Source organism: Mesoplodon mirus (genome assembly GCF_964341445.2).
Source record: "Mesoplodon mirus genome assembly, chromosome: 5".
Lineage (NCBI taxonomy): Eukaryota > Metazoa > Chordata > Mammalia > Artiodactyla > Ziphiidae > Mesoplodon > Mesoplodon mirus.
The window spans coordinates 46427111-46446568 of record NC_138980.1 but is presented as its reverse complement, the minus strand read 5'-3'; the positions used below and the strand labels follow the sequence as shown (position 1 = coordinate 46446568).

At 53.4% G+C, this 19458-nt stretch overlaps 1 protein-coding gene across 5 annotated transcripts in view; it reads right to left on the bottom strand.

The window, feature by feature from the left end:
• Positions 1–19458, bottom strand: part of BRD4 (bromodomain containing 4) — an 81751-nt gene that overhangs the window by 8020 nt on the left and 54273 nt on the right. For all 5 annotated transcript variants that reach the window (XM_082620837.1, XM_082620838.1, XM_082620841.1 and 2 more), the window contains 6 exons: positions 18510–18875; positions 17496–17624; positions 11012–11221; positions 10071–10270; positions 9430–9725; positions 8215–8325 (listed from right to left, as the gene is read on the bottom strand). In XM_082620837.1, coding sequence (XP_082476963.1) covers positions 8215–8325; positions 9430–9725; positions 10071–10270; positions 11012–11221; positions 17496–17624; positions 18510–18875 — 1312 coding nt within the window. The remainder of the gene's footprint in view (positions 1–8214; positions 8326–9429; positions 9726–10070; positions 10271–11011; positions 11222–17495; positions 17625–18509; positions 18876–19458) is intronic.

Below are 19458 nucleotides of genomic sequence, written 5' to 3'. Positions count from 1 at the left end.
GTGTTGGAGGACACATGCTTTTGCCCAAAGCGGGGCTAGCTCCACTGGTAGCTGCTTCATGGAAGGCCGTGCTAAACTTCTGTGAGGTGCACAGCCTTGGTGCGACGTTGTCGCTAAAAGGGATGAGAAGGGACTTTGTGCCCTCCAAGAGCTCACCATTCCATGCAAGTGATAAGACAGTGACACAAAACTCAGCAGCTAGACATGTCTCATACAAATGGCAGCGACTAGGGACACCTGGGACACAGGAACTGTAGGCCCAGCCCCAAACCGACTTGAGAGATGCCAGGATACTGGGTGCAGAACTCTTTGGGTCACATACAAAAGCTGGTGAGGACACTCTTGAGGGTCACACATACAAAAGGGAACCATCTGGGTGATTTGCAGGATCAGGCCACAGGGCGTCTGGCAGCCGCAGGATGGAGGAGGAGAAGCTGGAGGCCCAGGACCAAGCGGACCCTACACACACAGGGATAAAGCACGGTACACAGAGGCTGCTGACCCAAGGGAGTGGGAGAAAGAGGCCGGGGCATTCCTCCAGGCTGGGCTCCTCTCCCAGCATGGATTCCAGTAACAGAAACTGCAGCTCAAGGGAGGCTGGGGGCGGCTGCTTGCACACTGGCATGCCTTTGGAGGGAGGGGACCAAAGGGTCAAGTCTGACCAGGAGAGGCCACTGTGTCATGGGGAGAAGGCTGGGCAGGGTAGGGGTGGCCTGTCATCTCATGGCCTTGGGGGGGAAACACTTTTTTCCATCACAAAAGAGGGACAGTGGCTCTGAAACCTCACCATCTCCCTGCAGCCATGAGCAGAGAGGCCCACCTGTGAACTAGAGGGGAAAAAGTGCAATGGGGCCCTTAAGGATCCAGGGAGTGGCTTTCAGCTGCCTTAGAAAGGTCACTGGGAGTACCATCCCAGGGTTCCACAGAAGTGCTGGGAGGGGCAGGTCTAGAGTGGGAGAGAAGGTGGGAGGTGCGCAGCAGAACACCAGGACCAGAGGACTGAAGGAGCCAGCAGTGGGGACCAAGGGGTGCTGGAGCCTCTTTGGGACAGCCACATCTGGCTCACGTGTCCTGAGCCTCATGTTGGAGTTACTGGTAGGAAGACAAGACAGGAAGTGCACAACTTCACAACACACCAGCCCCAAGACACCCCCACACAAAACTCTCTAGAAAGGGTTACATGAAGATGGCCTCAAGTACTGTGTGATCTTTATTCCATAAAAATCTTGAACTCAACACAAGTTTCATCTTTACATAGGATGGTAATTGTACAAAGAATTAAAACGTTTTTGTAAAATCTGATTAAAACACTGATTCCTCCCCACTCCCCCACAACTCAAGGGAAGGAGACAGGATAGAAGGTAAGGGCAGAGGTGCGTAGCCCCTCAACTGAACCGGCTGGGAGCCTCAGCACCAGCAGACGCCCAGGCCTCCCACCCCTCCTACAGCGACTCCTCAGGCCCGGCTGGCACCTCCCACCGTCCACATGCTGGAGGCTGACAAGGAGTGAGTGGGCTTCTGCTCTCTCTGCTCTGTTCATGGGGCACTGGGCATAGGTGACAGCTTGAATCTAAAGATCAGGTTCTCTGCCAGACGGAAGCCCCATGGGCAAGAAGGACGGGATCCCTGGACAGCGAGGGTGCAAGGACCACACAGGAGAGCTGGCCCGTGGCTACAGCCCATGTGCACACGAGTGGGAAGGAGGGGTGGGGAGGCATACAGGCCGACACTGTGGGAATCTAGCCTGACTTTTGTTCTAAGACAGCAGAATCTTCCCAGAAAGACAATGCCAGCAGCTTCCCAACTGTCCTGTGGGAATCTCCGGGCATGAAGCTCCCTGACCCTAGCCAGGCTGAGTTGTACTGGGAACACATCAGGGACAGGCCAAAGGGCAGCTCAAAATAGTCTGTTTGGCGAATGAGCTCGACTGGAAGCTGACCGGCTACAGGACCAGGGAGCAGCCTAGGAACTCCCAAGTATCACTGCAGGGCCCTGGAGGCTCTGGGGAGGCTGAACCTGGAACCCAAGGCCAAGGCCAGTCTGGGGCAGTTAGAGCTGCTTGGGCCCAAGGCCCCAAGGAGCTGGGGAGGGGTGCCAGGGTTTCCACACAGGCGGTGGCCAACTGCACCTCCTCAAGCCTGCTTCCAGCTCCAGCAGAAGGCAGACTCCAAGATGCCAGGAGATGGGTTAGGCCTTGAAGAAGTACACACAAACTATATATAAAACAAAAAAAGTTCTCTGAAATGCAGATGCTATTCCTTAGGGAACTTTTCACGTCAGGCAGTTTTCTGTTGAGATGCTGGATTCATGACCAAAAAAGGGCCCACATTTATTTTTAGAGCAAAAAAAAAAAAAGCCTATTCAGTGCCTCTCAGAGGGCTTGGATTATGTGGCCACCCTGACCTGTCCCATCCCCAGCAGCTGTAATCACTCTAGGGGACTGAAGACTAGGAGACTACTTGCATGTGCATGAACAGGGCCCGAAGGCTCTGATGCCCTCACGATTGACTGGTCCAGTGCTCTGGGTTTCAAGAACCCTTTCCTGTCACTAGCCCAGATCCCAACCCCCACCAAAGGAAAGGATGATGGGCTAGAGGAGCCAGGTCAACTGGCTACACGGCCACACCTCCCCAGACGCCCCTCACTAATGGCCTGCCTGGTAGCTCCTGCAGCCTGCTTCTAAGTACCTGGGAAGGGAGGGATCGGGAGGCAGCTTACGAAGTACTTTCCCTGTGTGACTTTAGGAGAAGAGGCCAAAGAAGTTGGGAAAATGCCCAACAGAAACAGTGGGAACAATGAAAATAGAAAAGGAGGACTCCAGGGGGCTGTGAATCAGCTGTGGCTGGTGACAGCCTCTGGCTAATGGAGCATTACAGGTCACCAGAGAGAAGGCATGCTGAGGGACAGCCCCAGTGAGCCTTTGGGCCCAGCTGGCCTCGCCTCTAAAGCCCCATTCCTCACTTGGGGAAACTCTAGATGTTACAGTGTTCTTCCTTAGGGTGAATGAGATCTTCCCTGGGCTAAAGTCATTGCAAAGTCCAGAAGGGAAGCAGTTAGGATCCAGAGTCCCCCAAAAAGAGGGAGGGATGAGGAGAGAAAACGTATTTGTGTTGGGGCCTTGCACACGGAGCAGCACCACATGTATGCGTGTGCAGGGGGGACTGTCATCACCCTCTGGGAGATGCCACCCACCCAGAAGACCCCAGACGACCAGGGAGGTGGGGCAGGACAGCCAGGCAGTCTTTACACAGGAGGCCCGGGCGGGCAGCCAGGCAGGCAGCCTTCCCGGAGGCGGGACTAGGCGTGAGCTGCTGGACATGACTAATCCACCCCAGGGGACAGGCCCAGGGCTCTGAGGAATTCCATAACTTGATGGAGTCCTGTCCCTTTCACGGAAGAAAATGGACTTAAGCTATAGCTTGCTGGGAAGGAATCTGGAACTGAAGACCGTTTTATTAAGAGTCCGTGTCCAATGATTAGGCAGGACCTACATAGAGGAAGAGAGAAACCAGTGTGAGAGAAATGGTGTGGAATGTACCGTTCAAGTCATAAGAACAGAAGAACCGCAGACCAAGCCAGCCTCTTGTGCCCTGCTTGCTGTCAGGGCACGAGAGAATAGCGCCACAGATTAGGAGTTCCACCCCCTGCCTGGCCAGCTGCAGGTGGGGACAGACCCACCTTTCCCTTATAAGGGCCTCGGACCTGGCACGCATGGATTTCTCCAGAACCGCCTGAGCCTATTAATACTGTTTATGCTTCTAGACAGAACTGCTTCCAGTAACAAGTTCCATATGCGCCGAGTGCATGCTGGTGTTTCCTTTACTGGTCTTTGCATCTAAGAGGCTACCCTGCCTGTCCTCCTTTGCCATCACTTCTGAAGACCAGCCTGGTGTGCCATGCGCATTACGCACCCACTGATTCTGATCTTATCTCCCAGGGTCTGCTTTTCTGCACCTGTCTATCTCAAGGAGGTGATACTGACCCTTCCTCACGGTTTGGGTGGAGGAAGGAAAAGACCCTAAGAAAGGAGATCTGGAGTGCAGGACCTCTAGCTAACAGCCTCACCTCTGCATTCCTATAAACCGCAAGAAACAAACCAAAAAAAATTATAAGAAGAGGAGCCAGGGGGCTTCCCTGGTGGCGCAGTGGTTGAGAGTCCGCCAGTCGATGCAGGGGACACGGGTTCGTGCCCCGGTCTGGGAAGATCCCACATGCCGCGGAGCGGCTAGGCCCGTGAGCCATGGCCGCTGAGCCTGCGCGTCCGAAGCCTGTGCTCCGCAACGGGAGAGGCCACAACAGTGAGAGGCCCACGTACCGCAAAAAAAAAAAAAAAAAAAAAAAAAAAAGAGGAGCCAGTTACATACACTGTTAAGGAGGAAAAAACAAAAAATAAAAACAGGTTAAGGAAGAAAATTGTCCTTTCTTTGTCCCAGGCATCGAATGCAGCTCCCCTTGACCGGGGAGGGGATGTGGGGCTCATTCCCACCCATATAGCAGAGCAGATACTTCTGTTAGTCACAGATGCAACCAACACTGCACTCCCATGGTCCCCAAGTGCGCATGTGAGAAAAACCCGCCCACCGGCTGGTCTCTCATTCAAGGCACATTCCACAAGGCTCACCTTCACCCACAAAGCCCTAAAATCCGTCCCTGCGTGTGTATAGGAGTGTGAGGGTCACCTGGCAGGGCAGGCAGACTGGCTATAGCCCCGTCCTCCAGATCTCTTCCTACCCCCACCCCCACCAGGGGACTTACCCCCTCCCCAAGAGCGTGCGTCACACCCTTGGAGTGGGCAGCAGCGGGCCCCAAGATGGGACTGGAACCGAGTCCTTCCAAGACCCCAGGGGGTCGGAAGCTGAGGCTGGTTGTCTGGGAAGAATGCCCCATGGCCTCTGTCTGCACTTTCCAGCTCAAATCTTTCCAAAACATCAAGCATTCCTTTTCCCCCTGGAGCTATTAAGAAACACCCACATGCTCCGATCCTGGGAAAAGGAAACCAGGAGACTAAAATAGCTGGAGTGTGCTCCCTCTGCAACTAAAAGACCAAAACCAAGTCCAAGAGAATTCCCTGAACGCCTGTCCCAGCCCAGGCCAGGGGTGCTCCTGAGAGCGACAGGAACTGTGTGGCCGCCCCTGCCCAAAAAGATTTGTGGGTGGCATTTGGGAAGAGCCAGACATCAGCAATGTGATGGGGTGAAAGCTTAAGATGGCTCAGGGGCAGTGGGAGGGTGGCACTTGTACCACCGCCTTCTGTCCCTCAAGCAGATTCAGAGTTTAACCAGAATCAAAGCTCAGTGGAAGACCACGACTCAAGTAACAGCTGGGTTCAAAAGATGTGGTGGGACTGGCCAGCAGTGCTGCATGCTGCTGGACAGGAGGAGGAACACACAGTGGCCTGGGACAGAGCTGGAAAAGAAACACCCCCTCCGCCCCAGTCTGTGGACGCACTGCCTCCCTGAAGCGGCCTTGCCCCAAGGACCAGCCCCCATGTCCTGAGCAGCTAGCAGCATCCTTGTCTATGGACAGTGGCCAGAGAGAAGTCCACGTACCACTGCCCTAGCCCCAACTTAGTGCCTCTGGTTCAATTTCTTTTGGTGATTCATGTCTCGGGGCTGTGTCGGCAGAACTGACAAATATAGGCCCTTAGGAATTTCGGCACTAATCCAAATGGAAACACAAGAAGAAGAAGGGCAAAACAATTAAGCCCCCAAACGCCAAGAGAAATACCTTCAATGCCCCCCACCAGGCCCCATCCCCCACAAGGCAGAACCACCTGTAACTGGTCAGAGAAATCTACCCAGCTCCATGGACCCAGCACGAGCAGCTGCTGGAGGAGCTGCCCGGAGAGCAAGTGCAGGTTCCTGTGCAGGATGGGGGTGGCAGATGGCCACATTCAGTGGTGCCAGGGCACAGGCTCCCACTTTGGAACCTGTAGCATCTGAGCTGCAGGGCACAAACCTACAGGGTGGGTCCCTCCCAAGAGTAAAAGCTCTCAGCTGGCCTCCGACAGAGCTCTCCAGCGCACACAGAAGGCAAAGGAAAAGTCAGGACCACGAAGTCAAAAGAGAGGCTCGTAAAACCCAAGGTGGGGAGGGCGCCTGGCAAGAGGAAGGAGCTGGAGGCAGCCGAGGGAGCCGCCAGGGCTGGACTGCTGGAGCCTGAGAGCCTGCAGGCTGGCGGCTCTGAGACTGTAAATCTCGCCCTCCTTCCTGCCAGGACAGCTGTTCCCAGGACTCTCAGATTACTTGTTGCACAATCCTTCCAGCTTCTTTAAAAGGGGGAAAAATGTGGAGGAAAAAAAAAAATCTCAGCAGCAGCAGGGAGCTGCTAGAAATACCGTCATGGTCACTCCACAGCAGGCGGCAGCAGGCGGGCTGTAGGATGATCAGAGGCTCAGGAGTCAGGGACAAAGGCCACAGTCACAGATTCGCAACAGGGACATCAGGTGTGATGGTCATGGGCCCCTAAGGTGCCACAGTGGGTGGGGCCAAACCATGCTGTTTTAGCTATCAGGTCCGCTGCCAATTTCAATCTCTGGGGTATTCTTTGGTTGTTCAGATCCTTAGGAGAAAAGGCTACGAAACCCCTCATAGAAGCAGCCTGCTAGAAAATGCAGGAGGTACAAAACCCCAGAGGGAAAGACAAACCTGAGGCTTGGCTGGCACTGAAAGTGAGAAGTCAGCAGCCACCAGGAATGCTAATTGGGCCCAAGAATATGGCCATTCACCCTGCTAAGGGCACTGGGCCCTGGCCTGGGGCCAGCTCTGCCTGAGCAAGCACCAGATGTGGCGCCCCCTGCTGGTAGACAGATTTTAAAAAGCAATGGAAGGGGGAGCTGATTAGGAAGAAAGAAAAAAGGGTTAAGGATGGAGAAAGAGGCAGCCAGCAAACTACTCACAGCAATCTTTGCATACAATAGGAGCTCAATAAATACAGAATATACTTAATGACTTTCATGTCACTTTGGCCCACTGATAATGAGGTAGTCCAGAGCCCTCCTCCGACACTTGGGAAACCTGGTGTCCTTACTGTAAAAGGGAAGGGGAGCAGTGACAAGACCCAGAGGCCCCCTTGTCCCCAGCTTCCCTGGACAGAGGCAGGCTGAGCCCACAGGAGGACCTGTGGACCCACACACCTCAGAGCTGCTTCACTCTTTCCAACTGCTGCAAATGATCCTCAAACTTCCTTGGCACCACCAGGTCACATTATTTATGTGAACAAAGTGGAGCTTATCGTTTATTTCCAGTTAGAATAAAATATCAGGGATAAAATAGGTACATGAAAGAATATGCCAGGAGTCTCCGTTGCCCAAACACACGTTTCCCACTGTGGATGTGCACATTGCAGCCTGCCTGGCGGGGCAGGCCCAGGGTCCCAGGGCAGGCTCACGGGTGGTCCACAGACTGTCTGCTCAGCTGATAGAGACCTGCCCAGGGACAACTCTGCTCACCCAGACAGAGAAGGCCAGCTCCACCTCACAGAACAGGCTAGTCACCAGGCTTCTTCCCTAGCCTCTCCTCTGGGCCAGTCTGAGCATCTGCTCCCCTGAGAATAACCAGGAGGGCTTGTATCTGGAGGAAAGGTCCCCTTCTCCCCACCACCGGGCACAGCTCTCAGCATCTCCACCTGCCCCCACCTCCCGTGTCAAAGCTGCTGCTCAGGCGCACCAGTGGATACAAATGCACGCCCATGGAGCATGGAGAGAAGGAACTGTTAGAGGTACAGGACACGCATGTTCAAGTGCGTGCGGTTAGGAGTAGCCAATGCAGCAGTGAGCACACTATGGGGAGGATGGCAGTGTCCTAAGCCCCAGGAACAGCAGGGCCAAAAGCAGGCTGCTCCACACCTGCCAGAGCACATCACCTGAAAGGGCTGTGTTGCATGCAACTGTGACACACGGAAGACTGTGAGGCTGGGCAGGGTCACGCTAAGATGAATTCCATCATCTGCCCCCACCCCTTCTTTCCCAGGTCTCTGCAGTGTCAATACCCCTGGGCTACCTGTCTTCCCTGCCCCAGCCCAGGTCGAGGGTAGTGTGGGGGCAGGTGCAGGGCTACCCCTGCCCCCAGTTAGAGATTAACATGGTGACCAGGTAGATGGACAGATGGGAGGGCCCAGCAAGTTCTTATGACTGCCATCTCTGGTCTCTGGTCGCCTGGACACAGGATGGAGCACAGGCAGGATTCCGACAAGACTCTAAGTTAGACACCTAACCTGTTTCAGAGTCTTCGCTGTCAGAGGAGCTGGACTCGCTGGTGCTCTCCGACTCTGAGGATGAGAAGCCCTTCATCTTGGAGGAGCCAGCAATCACATCAACTTTCTCAGCTGCAATAAAGCAACAGGGACAGAATCAGGCACGGCCCTGAGTCCCACAAGCCAGAAGGCTGCTCCTAATGGCCGGCTGCAATCCTTCCGAACCTCGGCCAGACCCACATTTCCCAATGGTAAGCAGCTAGCCTACCATGCATGCCAACCGAACACTTGGCTTACAATGGACTTTCAAGGTCCCTCCAATCTCTCAAAATACCCTTTTACAGGGTTCATCAAGGATTAAGAGACCAGGGCAGGAGGGAATTCTCTAACACAAGGGACTGCTGGGATTATGCTCCCTCAGCTACTTTTCTGACAGTGGGTAAAGAGGACCTAAAGGGGACATGACAGTCAAAGACAAAACAAGACAAGGAAAGAGCCCCAAGGGATCTCCCAGTACCTCAGTGTGCAGACTGAGGCGAGTGTCACTGTGTGGCACCCTGGGCGGAGGAAGGGGTGTGTGTGTGTGCCAAGGACCCCAGGAGTCAGTCCGGGCTGGAATTAAAGCTGTGTGCAAAGCCCTTATGTGGATCCTAGGTCCTACTGGTTCTAATGCAAAAGCTGTGAGCCAAGACAAGGCACTGGTAACACAAAAGAGCTGCTTGGAAGACCTGGGGGGTGGGGAAGGGGGGGTGTCACACCAAGCTAGAGAAGACAGCAAGCAGGCACAGTGCCAACTTAATGCCTTTCCTCCTAGCCACACCCCCCATGACCAGAGACCCCAAAGACGTAGGGGCGTGGCTTCTGGGGAAGACTCAGAGGCAGGAAGCTAAGGACGAAAGCTGCTGCTGCTCAGAGCAAGGCTTAGGACACCTAGGTGCAGGTGGACCGCAGATGGCCAACAGCCAGAGAGATCAACAAAGGCACCAATAAGCCTAAGGCTGAGTCTGATGTCACAACCCTTCAGAGGTTTCTGTCAAGAACGCAGATTTTATAATCGGAAAGAAAGCAGGCCTGCAGAGAACGAGGGCCGAGACTGGAAGGCAAAGTTACCTGCAGGTGCCGACAGGGGCCTCACTACCAGAGGTGCAAGGGTACAGCCTGGCCCGTCCACCCAGCCCTCTCCCTCACCCAGGACTGGCAACACCCCCCCCACCGCCCCAGGGTGCCCAAGGGCACCTTGAGGTTTCCTTTTCTTCCGCAAACAGGAGGTGACATAGCGCTCCAGTTCACGCAGGGTGGATGGCTTCAGGGTCTCGAAGTCAATCTCGATCTCGTCGGGGTTGGAGTTCTTGAGTGAGGGCTCCCGCGACTGAATGATGTGCACCACGCGGCCCAGCTTCTCACCAGGAAGCTTGTTGATGTCCAGGCTAAGCTGCCGCTTCTCCTCATACGACATGGGCTTGCACTTGTCTTCTTCCTCCGACTCATATGTGGGAGGGGGCTTGCTCTTCATGGGTGCTGGCTCCTTCTTGCTACGAAGGGGTGATGCAGACACCATTAAGAATGCGTCCCTGGGGGAAGGTGGGCACATATCCCTCCATTTAGGGCTTGGAGAGGCTTCCACACCCCCACCCAGTGGTCTTCACAGGAAACAGGGGGCACTGGCAGCGCCTTCCTGGGAGCACATGGCTGCAGTTGAGACCACAAGTGGTGAGCTGGGGGGCTGCCGTGGTTTGTCTTGCCGCCTGCACCATGCTACCTGCTATCCTCTCTCCCTCAAAGGCCCATCCCAGAAAAAAGAGCAGAGAGGCAGCCTCCCTCCCCACCGTCCCCATCTGGACTAGGGGCACTGGTGGGGGTCGGGGTGACCCACAGACCTTGTGTTGTTGTTACTGGTATTATTTTTCTTGGTCTTTTTGGGAGGAAGTTCCTTGGCTTTGCTTTTCTTATTCTCCTCCACTTCCTCTTTCTTTTTGTGCTTTTCTTTTTTCTTCTCCTTTTTGTCTTTCTCCTTTTTCTTTGGTTTGTTCTGCTGGGGCTGTGAAAGGGCTGCAAGCTGCTCGTGCACGGCTTTGAGCTGTGGAGCAGACAAACAAGACACACACTCCCGTCACCCTGGTCTCTGGCCCTCAGCTCCACGACCTGCCGTCTCACTAGATATCCAAAGTGCCCATGCCCACCCAGACCCTGAACTCACAGGGTGGCCCAGTGTCCTCCTTGTCAGAGGAGCCACTCAAGCCCCATGACCATGCTGGTTCCAAGAAGAGGGTCCCTAAAGAGGCTGGGCAAAAGTGCATAGACAGGGACTTCCCTGGTGGTCCAGTGGTTAAGACTCTGCGCTCCCATTGCAGGGGGCCCAGGTTCATTCCCTGGTCAGGGAACTAGAGCCCGCACGCGGCAACTAAAAGAGCCCACATGCCGCAACAAAGAACCCGCACTCGCAACTAGACCCAGCTTAGCCAAATAAATAAATATTAAAAAAAAAAAAAAAGGAGTGCATAGACACATGTGGGCACTAAAGGCCTAATGGCCAGCTTGTAGAGAGAGGAGCATCCAGGAAGCCCCAGGAGAGACGTACATGCTGGCTCGGCCTCCTCCTTCCAGATACCAGAAGGATACAAAAGCCTCACCTCTGCCCAGGGAACGGCCACGTCACCCCATCTCCATACCCACAGTGTACATTTAAGTATGAACAATATGCACCTGACCTGGCACAAGGGGACCAGTGGGAATTCTGCTCGTGCTGGAACTCGTGCTGAGGGGAGGTAGGGGGTGGCGGGGGGTTGTGGTGTGAAAATGGGGCTGCCTGTGTCCTCACCTGCTCCTGGAGCTCGGCCAGCCGCTGGGCTCGCTCCTCCTCGGAGTCATCAGTGGAGCTGTCACTGTCTGAGGAGCTATCGCTGCTGCTGTCACTGGATGAGGGTGGGGCCACAACCTTGGTGGGCGGTGGCACCGCTGGGGAGGACACAGCCACCACAGGCTCCTCGGGTTCATCCGGCATCTTGGCAAAGCGCATCTCGAACACATCCTGGAAGTGAGGGGTAGGGGGAAGCTGTGCCCGTGAAGGCTGCTGGGTGCTCTGGGGGCGCCTGGACTGTGGCCCAGCGTCACACTATCCCTGGCTGTTGGGGGTGACTCAACAGGAAACAAAGAGGGCTGAGTCAATGGTGACCCCCTTCCTTATCACTAAGGTGAGGGGCTGGCAAGGGCCCCCTGATAACTCTTTCAACACTCCTCTTTCAAATCTCACTTTGGGGAGAAAGGTGCTCCCGACATGGCCTGGCACCCACTCCCTGGGAGACACAGCCGAGGGTAAGGACAGGTGACTCACATCACAGGAGATAGCCAGCCCAATGAGGACATCAGTCTGGGGATCCTTGACAGATGGCAGGCCCGGACAGGACCCACAGAAAGAGTGCTCTGAGGCTCCTATCAGGTTGATGCTCATTCAGTCAGCACATCTCAAGGGAGCCTTCTGGACGGTGGGCCGGGCACCAGGACACAACAGTGAACAGAACAGGGGTCTTACAGTTCACATTCCCATAGGGAGCGGGTGGGGTCTGCAGTTTTAAGAGTTCCAGAGGGAACAAAGGTCCCAAGGTGGAAGTGTGCCCAGCACAGAGCCCACAGCCAGTGAGGAGATCAAGTCCCCGCTGTAGTGGGCACATAACTGAGCAGGGCCATGCCACTGCCTGAGGCATCTCCAGGGTACACCAGAAATGTGAGAAAGGTACAGACGAGATATGGGGCGCTGAGGATAGGCTATGGGAGAGAGCCAGCCTTGTGAGGTGCAAGCAACGTGAGCAGAGACCCTGGGCTGACTGAGCATAGGATCCCACCCCAGGAGCTCCTGAGACCTGGTTTTCCAGTAGGATTCTGAGACCTGCTTTAAGCCTGGAATAAGTCAGTTAACACCGCAACTCACGTAACAGAAGGGGGGCCTTCCTCAAGTGTGAATCTATGTTTGAGAGAGCAGCATGGCCCAGAAGGGCTGTGGGGTCGAGCTCCAAGGCTGCTATTTCAAACTTGAGTGTATCTGACAGAGCCCACCCTAGAAGACTCTCTTGATGTCTCTGGAATGCAACTTCAGGTTTCCCCGCCCCCAGGAAACTGGAAAAGAGTGATCTGGGCAGCAGGGAAGGCAATCCACACAACTGTGGTACTGTCCCCTCCCCTCCAGACTACTCAGGTTCGGCCTCCTCCAAGGCAGGTTCTCTCCTCTCAGCAAGGTGCTGCCTGAACTCTGCTACCTGAGTGGTTTTCAGTTTAAGTACTAGAAAGGCAAAAAATTTCTAATTTAATCAGAAATAAATCATGGAGCAGATCTGAGAGCAAAAGAGAAGACAAACAGGAGGGATGACCAGATACCATTATCACTCAAGCTGCCAGGGAGAGGGGGGGCTTCACACCAGGTGAGCAAGACCCTCTCTGCTCACGGTGCCCTGGATGTGGGCAGGCTCAGGTCCATGACTGACCCACATGAGCATCTGGAAGAGCCAGGCCTGCTCTTAGAGAAATGTGTCTAAGAAGGTGGTAGGGCATCAAGACCCCAAGAAGGGAGAAGGGTGGCAAGCAGGGCCAAGCACTTGGTGCTGCTGGGAGGTGACACTTTACCAAGCGGAAGCTATCTCGTGCCACTGGTCTGTGAACCTAGCCCCCCATGCCAGCTGCCAGACAGCTCTACCCTTACCACAAGGACATCCCTGTTCCTGCCGCACAGGCTGTGACTGTTGTAGAAATGGGGGTGGCACCCGCCCTAAGGCCTTCTTCCCCTCCCCAGCTGCTTCTGGCCCCTGCCCTCTCAAAGCCCCAAGACCAAACAGCAAGGAGCATGAGACAAAAGCCAGGTGGGTTGCCCGCCTCCTGGCTGTGCCCAGCTGAATGACCCACCATCCTCCCACCTGCACCAGCCCAAGTGGGGGACATACTGGGAAACACACTCGGGCCTGTGTGCCAGTGAGCTAAGGGCTGCTGCAGAAAACCTTCCCAAGTGGCTGAGACTTGCACCTGCTCTGTGGTAAACAAGAATGATGTGCTCCCTGCCCTCAAGGGGTGAACACAAATAGTTATAAAGTGCCCTAAGTGCTAAGGTAGAAACAGCAAGGGGTGGCAAAGAGCCTTTGGGGAACTTGAGACCTAAGAATGAGAGGAGGACAACAGCTGCAGACACCAAGGAGGACGGTACAAAAGAAAGGTCAAAAAGGCATGGGGGCAGACAAGAGGATGGTAAAACCCAATGAGATACACCCAGGGCAAGTATGTCACGAGGGAGGACAGTGACAGGAAGGAGCAGTGAACACCAACAACCAGCACCCACCAGGGGAGCAGGGGCTCAGGGCTTCTGCACCAGAGCTGGCAGCGCATTCAGATGAACCCATCTGCTCCTCCTGGTGTGACATTACCTCCGCCCCACTCCAAGAATCTGAGCCAGGTCGCAATTCTCGACATCAGAAAGAACACTGGTTTCAGAGAGTAAGTATCTCCTCTCGCTGGAATGCTGACCAGGGCCATCTACTCTGGGCTACATCAGATTCATGGAGGGAGCTCCCCGCTTCCCCTTTAGTGAAATAGAGATGCTCAGGTGCTGGGAGGTTGCAGTGTCCGAAGACTCCCAGGCAAACCAGCCTGCAGCTGAGCACAGGTGGAGACCCAAGGAGAAGGTGTTGCCCAGTCGGCCCCTCTTTGGCCATGCCTGGATACTGCTGTGAGGCTTAGCCATACCTGGGCATAACCAGGGCACAGAGGTGGGGAGTAGAATGTAGGCCGTGGAGGCGCATGAGGTGCCAGATGCTGGAGATGCGGCCGTGAGTGAACACTCAGATACACAAACACACTCTCACACACGCTTCAAAAGCTTCCTACCTCTGGGATCTAATGCAGGACCCCAACACACTTTTCTCAGTTTAATTTTTTTCCTTGCCGTAAAAACAATTGTGTACCACCATGAATTTGCACTTTCTCTCAAAATAAAACTCTGGTAATCCACACAGGTGCAAAACTTCCTAAATTACTCCTCACTTCACAACAGAACAGAGAGTAGAGGACAGTACCACCAGCGGCTCTGGGCCCACCAGCTAGGCTAGCAGCCCTCAGCTCAAGCCACGCTCAGGATCCCAAGGAAACCCTGAGCCCAGGGGCTCCTGACTACCTATGTGACCACAGCTGCCAGGTGGCAGGATGTGGGTTTTCTAAAGGCCCAGAATTTAGAGGCTGGAAGAGGAATATAAAGTGGATCCTTTCCCGTAAAACTTTCTGGGTAAATCCCAGTCTTTGGGCACAGCCTAACTAAGAGACAGTAGGTTCCACCACCTCTTACTGAGGCGAACAAGGGCTGGGAGTTTGTTACTCCTCCTCCCCAGTGGGCAATCTTGCCGCCTAAACTATGCTGATCCTAGAAAGCTTCGAAAGAAAGAAGAAAACACAGCTCAAAATGCTACAAAATACAGGAACTGCCTTCTAGAGGAGAAGTCCACACAGGGGGCCTGCCACGTCAACTGGGCTGAATCAGGCACCCCCACCTGCCTCCCGGCATGTTACTTCCAACAGCATGGAGACCCACCCTACAAGGGACAAAGCAAGCTGGGGGCAGAGGCAGCCCCATGCTGAGTGGCCCACTGCGCACTGCCCCCTCCCCCCACCTGAAGTGAACCCTCCTCAAGGGCAAGGACCTTGTCCCATCCAGCTTGGTATCTGGAGTCAATGTTTAGAAAAGAGGCTGCTTTGTGGCAAACATCTCAGTGCCCTTGCTATGAGCAAATCCCGTGTCTGGGCACGCTCAAGCCACTCCCAGAAGGAAAAAAAAGCAAAAGAAACAAAAAAACCCTTAAAACAGGCACAAAAATTAGGAAGACGAAGAGCTAAATTGTATCAGAGAATATCTTCTTTTTAAATAAAGTCGCTTAAAATAGTGATCTTTGGTGCTGACAGAGAACTTGTTTTGGTTTAGCTGTTTGCATGAGGGCAAATAAAGGGCATGGGTATTAATCTGGGCAAATGCTATCCAAGTCCCCAGGGAGGAGAAGGGGGGGAGAGAGAGAGAGAGAGAGAGAGAGAGAGAGAGAGAGAGAGAGAGAGAGAGAGAGAGAGAGAGAGAGAATGGGGAAAGGGGGTGGGTGCGCCTCTCTCTCTCTCTCTCTCTCTCTCTCTCTCTCTGGGCACCACTGCCACCTAGTGGCTACATATGAGAATTGCACAAAAGTCATAAACCCTGATCAGCTTCAAGAATGGGAAATGCAAAAGTAAATACTGAAAAAGGAAGCTTTGTGAAGAAAGCAGATGACATAGCACTGAATTAAAGAGAGTCCCCCTTCCAAAAACATAAAACAGAACGAAACAAAAAACCTCAGATAAAATAAAACTAATAAACAGCCAGGAGAAATACAAACCTTCAAGTCTGAGTGTGTGTTTAACCATAGCCAGGCTGAGAAAACCATAATTCAAAAAGAGTCATGTACCAAAATGTTCATAGCAGCCCTATTTACAATAGCCCGGAGATGGAAACAACCTAAGTGTCCATCATCGGATGAATGGATAAAGAAGATGTGGCACATATATACAATGGAATATTACTCAGCCATAAAAAGAAACGAAACTGAGCTATTTGTAATGAGGTGGATGGACCTAGAGTCTGTCATACAGAGTGAAGTCAGTCAGAAAGAGAAAGACAAATACTGTATGCTGACACATATATATGGAATTTAAGAAAAAAAAATGTCATGAAGAACATAGGGGTAAGACAGGAATAAAGACACAGACCTAGAGAATGGACTTGAGGATATGGGGAGGGGGAAGGGTAAGCTGTGACAAAGCGAAAGAGCGGCATGGACAGATATACACTACCAAACATAAGGTAGATAGCTAGTGGGAAGCAGCCGCATAGCACAGGGAGATCAGCTCGGTGCTTTGTGACCGCCTGGAGGGGTGGGATAGGGAGGGTGGGAGGGAGACGCAAAAGGGAGGGGATATGGGAACATATGTATATGTATAACTGATTAAATTTGTTATAAAGCAGAAAAAAAATAAAATTAAACTTAAAAAAAAAAAACCACAGCCAAGTCCATGTTAGTAAGTTGGTTTTTTTTTTAAACACCTAGAGTTTCAGGGCACTAAAGGCTAACCCAGACAGGCTGCACTGAGAGAACAAAGGGGACCATGCCTTGGCTCCAACATGATGACACAGGAGACACTATGCTGGTGAATGCATGACAACGTGTGGAGCTAACAGAACTGGGAGGCAGGTGGGCAAGCAGGGCTCAGGTGACCTCTGATAGACACCAACCCACAGGTCACCAAAGGCCTTTTGCAAGCCTCGCTTCTGGAAGCATTTCACAGATGGCTGAGAAAGCCTGGTTTGAGAAAGCCCCACCCAGATGCCAGGAGAGGGCCTGATGCAGGATGTGCAGACTGGACCTGTACCTTGTGACAGCAGGTGGCCCAGCCCACAGTCTGCTCTGACCCTGAAAGCAGAAGTGCAACCTGGGGCCTTGGGGAGAAGAGGTTGGGAATTTTTATTATGTGTAATTTCAAATAATAATAATAATAAAACAGATTATAACAGTACTAAATATCGACTTTTTTCTCCATAATTTTTAACTCCTCATCGTTCTACCCAAAGATATGTCTCTGTTTAAATTTGGGTATATGCTTTTCCTTTTTTTTCTTTTTTAAATAGAAAAAAGTGGAGTTAGTTCACATATTTATGCTGTAATCTGCCCCTCCCTTCCACCCATGTGTGCACTCCACAGCGTACATCACCCAGAATCAACTTGAAGGGGTCACGAATCCCACCCATTAGTGCATCATGGCCACACAGAACATCTAGAAGCAGCCGCCCTGAAGCAGGAAGGCAAACAAAGGCTTTCAAGGCTCTGGTGAAGAAATGCCCACAGTTGGGCAGTTATTTCAGCTCACAACTATGACAAACTGTCTACCTGGCAAGAGTGTCCCTCGCCGACTTGAGACAGGTCTGTTTTGGAGAAGAGGTTGGGCCATGCACAGGATGCGCACTCTTCCAGCCAAGGACAACCGAATGCAGGGGGGTGGGGGGCTTTCAGTGCAACACCCCAAAATCCAAAATGCTCAAGACCATAACCAACCACCCTGCTTTAATTATAAGGAAATAATCCTAATGTAAAATTTATGTGTTATCCTGACTTTAGTCCACTCTTTTCCAAAGCAACATGGCATTATACCAAAGCAAGTGACAAAATCTGCCAAGGCCCATAGTGGCCTGGCCCACCCAGGACCCCAGCCAGCCTGCTCCTCTGCAGGATGCCACACCCGCATCTCCCCCAGAGCCTCACCTGGAGCTTGCGGGCCATGGCCACCACCTCATGGTCAGGAGGGTTGTATTTGTAGCAGTTGGAGAACATCAATCGGACATCGGCACCAAATTCCTGAGCATCACGGTACTCACGGGCCTCTAGTTTAGACTAGAAAGACAGGACGGGTCCTGGTTAGCCATGGCTGCCCCTGCTCCAATGGGGAGGTGGCAGCAAGGAGGGCTGCCTGTAGGAAGGAGCAATTCAACTTCTCAATGGCTCTGGGTTTAACCCAGATCATAGTGGGGAGAGGTTATCACCCCAGTTCTCAGCACCAGGTAGACAAGGAGATACTCCAACAGCAAGTCCCAGGGCCAGGAACTGCCCTGCTAGCATCCAAACCCACCCACTGTGCCTGGCTAAAAGGCAAGTGGACAGAGAAGCCACAGAGGTAGTGCTTAAGCCAGAACTGCAAAGGGAGGGCTGGGCCCAGTTCTGACCTGGCCTGTACTTGTCCTTGTGACATCGGACAGGGCACTGGTCAAAAGAAACACAGCAATGTCCCCTGCTCTGCCCATCCCACGTTTGGGCAGGCTTACTCCACTCTCAGAAGGAGAAAAGTGCCAAAAGGCTTCGAATAAACAAAACCAAAAAGGCCTCAAAATACTACAGTGAAAATGCCAGCACTTGTGTGCCTCTTACTAAGAGACACCAAGGCCTTCTCCATGACAGAGCCTGGCAAAGTCACCGCTCCCCAAACGCTCCAGAAGCATCTACCGTGTGAAGGTATCTATAGGCACTGGGCCTCAGGGCCACAAGAGGGCTCATCCTCAAGATGAGGGAAAGGGCAGCATTGCTGTCTGTGACCAAAATGACCACATGATCTCAGATGATGTCCCCATAATCTCCAGCAGGGGGCACTGGGCTTCCCTGGGCTGGTGAGAAGAGCCTAGACAGCTACTAAGACTGGGCCCTCCTCTTGGACAGGCCTCAGAGGTGCTGGCCTTCCTTGTCCCAGGGAGCCCGTTCCCCAGCTCCAGGGGCACACCCACTAACCTTGATTGTGCTCATGTCCATGGGGTGCTTGATGATGTCACAGTAGTCATGCAGGCCCAGCGCCTCCACATCCACGGGCTTGTAGAAAGGCCAGGCGTAAGCTGCGTGCTTCTTGGCAAACATCTCCTTGAGAATGCCACTACAGCACTTGAGCTGCTCCGAGACCTTGCTGCTTTTATCTGCCGCTGGGTGCTGCTGCGAGTCGGGCACATCCTTCTTCGGGGGCTTAACAGGCCGGCTGCTCTCCCGCCGGGGGCCCACCAGCTTGGTGGTCTTGGGCTCCGGGGGCAGTGAGGGTGGCTCGTGAATGGGGTCGATGGTGGTGGGGGTGGTGGTGTCCGCTTTCCTCTTAACCCCCTTCTTTGTCTGCCGAGAGCACAGGCGCGATAGGCACGGTCAGAGGCAGCGGCCGGCACAGCGGGCCCTCAGGGTCACTCCTGAAGCCAGGTCCTTTCTAGGGTCTCAACACTCACAGGGAACAGGGCCCAAAGGTAAATTCCACAGGTGAAGGACTGAAGACAGGGAAACCCTGTCCCACCACTCTGTTCTGCAGCTGGGACAGGACCCTGCCAGTGGCAGGAGAAAGCACACAACTAAGTGTGGGATCTGCTCACCAGAGGCCAAAGAGACTTCTGAAAGCAGTTTCCTACATGCCAGGGACCTCTCCCAGAGCCAACCTCTGTCACTCTGGCCACCCATGGGAGGCACATTTCAGAGACTATTTAGACAGCATCTGCAAATATGCAGTCTAAATTAGAAACAGGAAGGGGGGCAGCAACCCCCTGGGAGGTGTTACTCAATTACGGGATCTGTGGGTCAGCAAGACAGCAGCTTTCAGGCTGTGCTGATTTAAACACAGCTTGATCCCCCCAGGTCCTAAATACCCAGAAGTGCCCTGGGAGCCAGAAGCATCAGCAAGGATAGGTGACTGTCTTCTGTAAGCCTCACT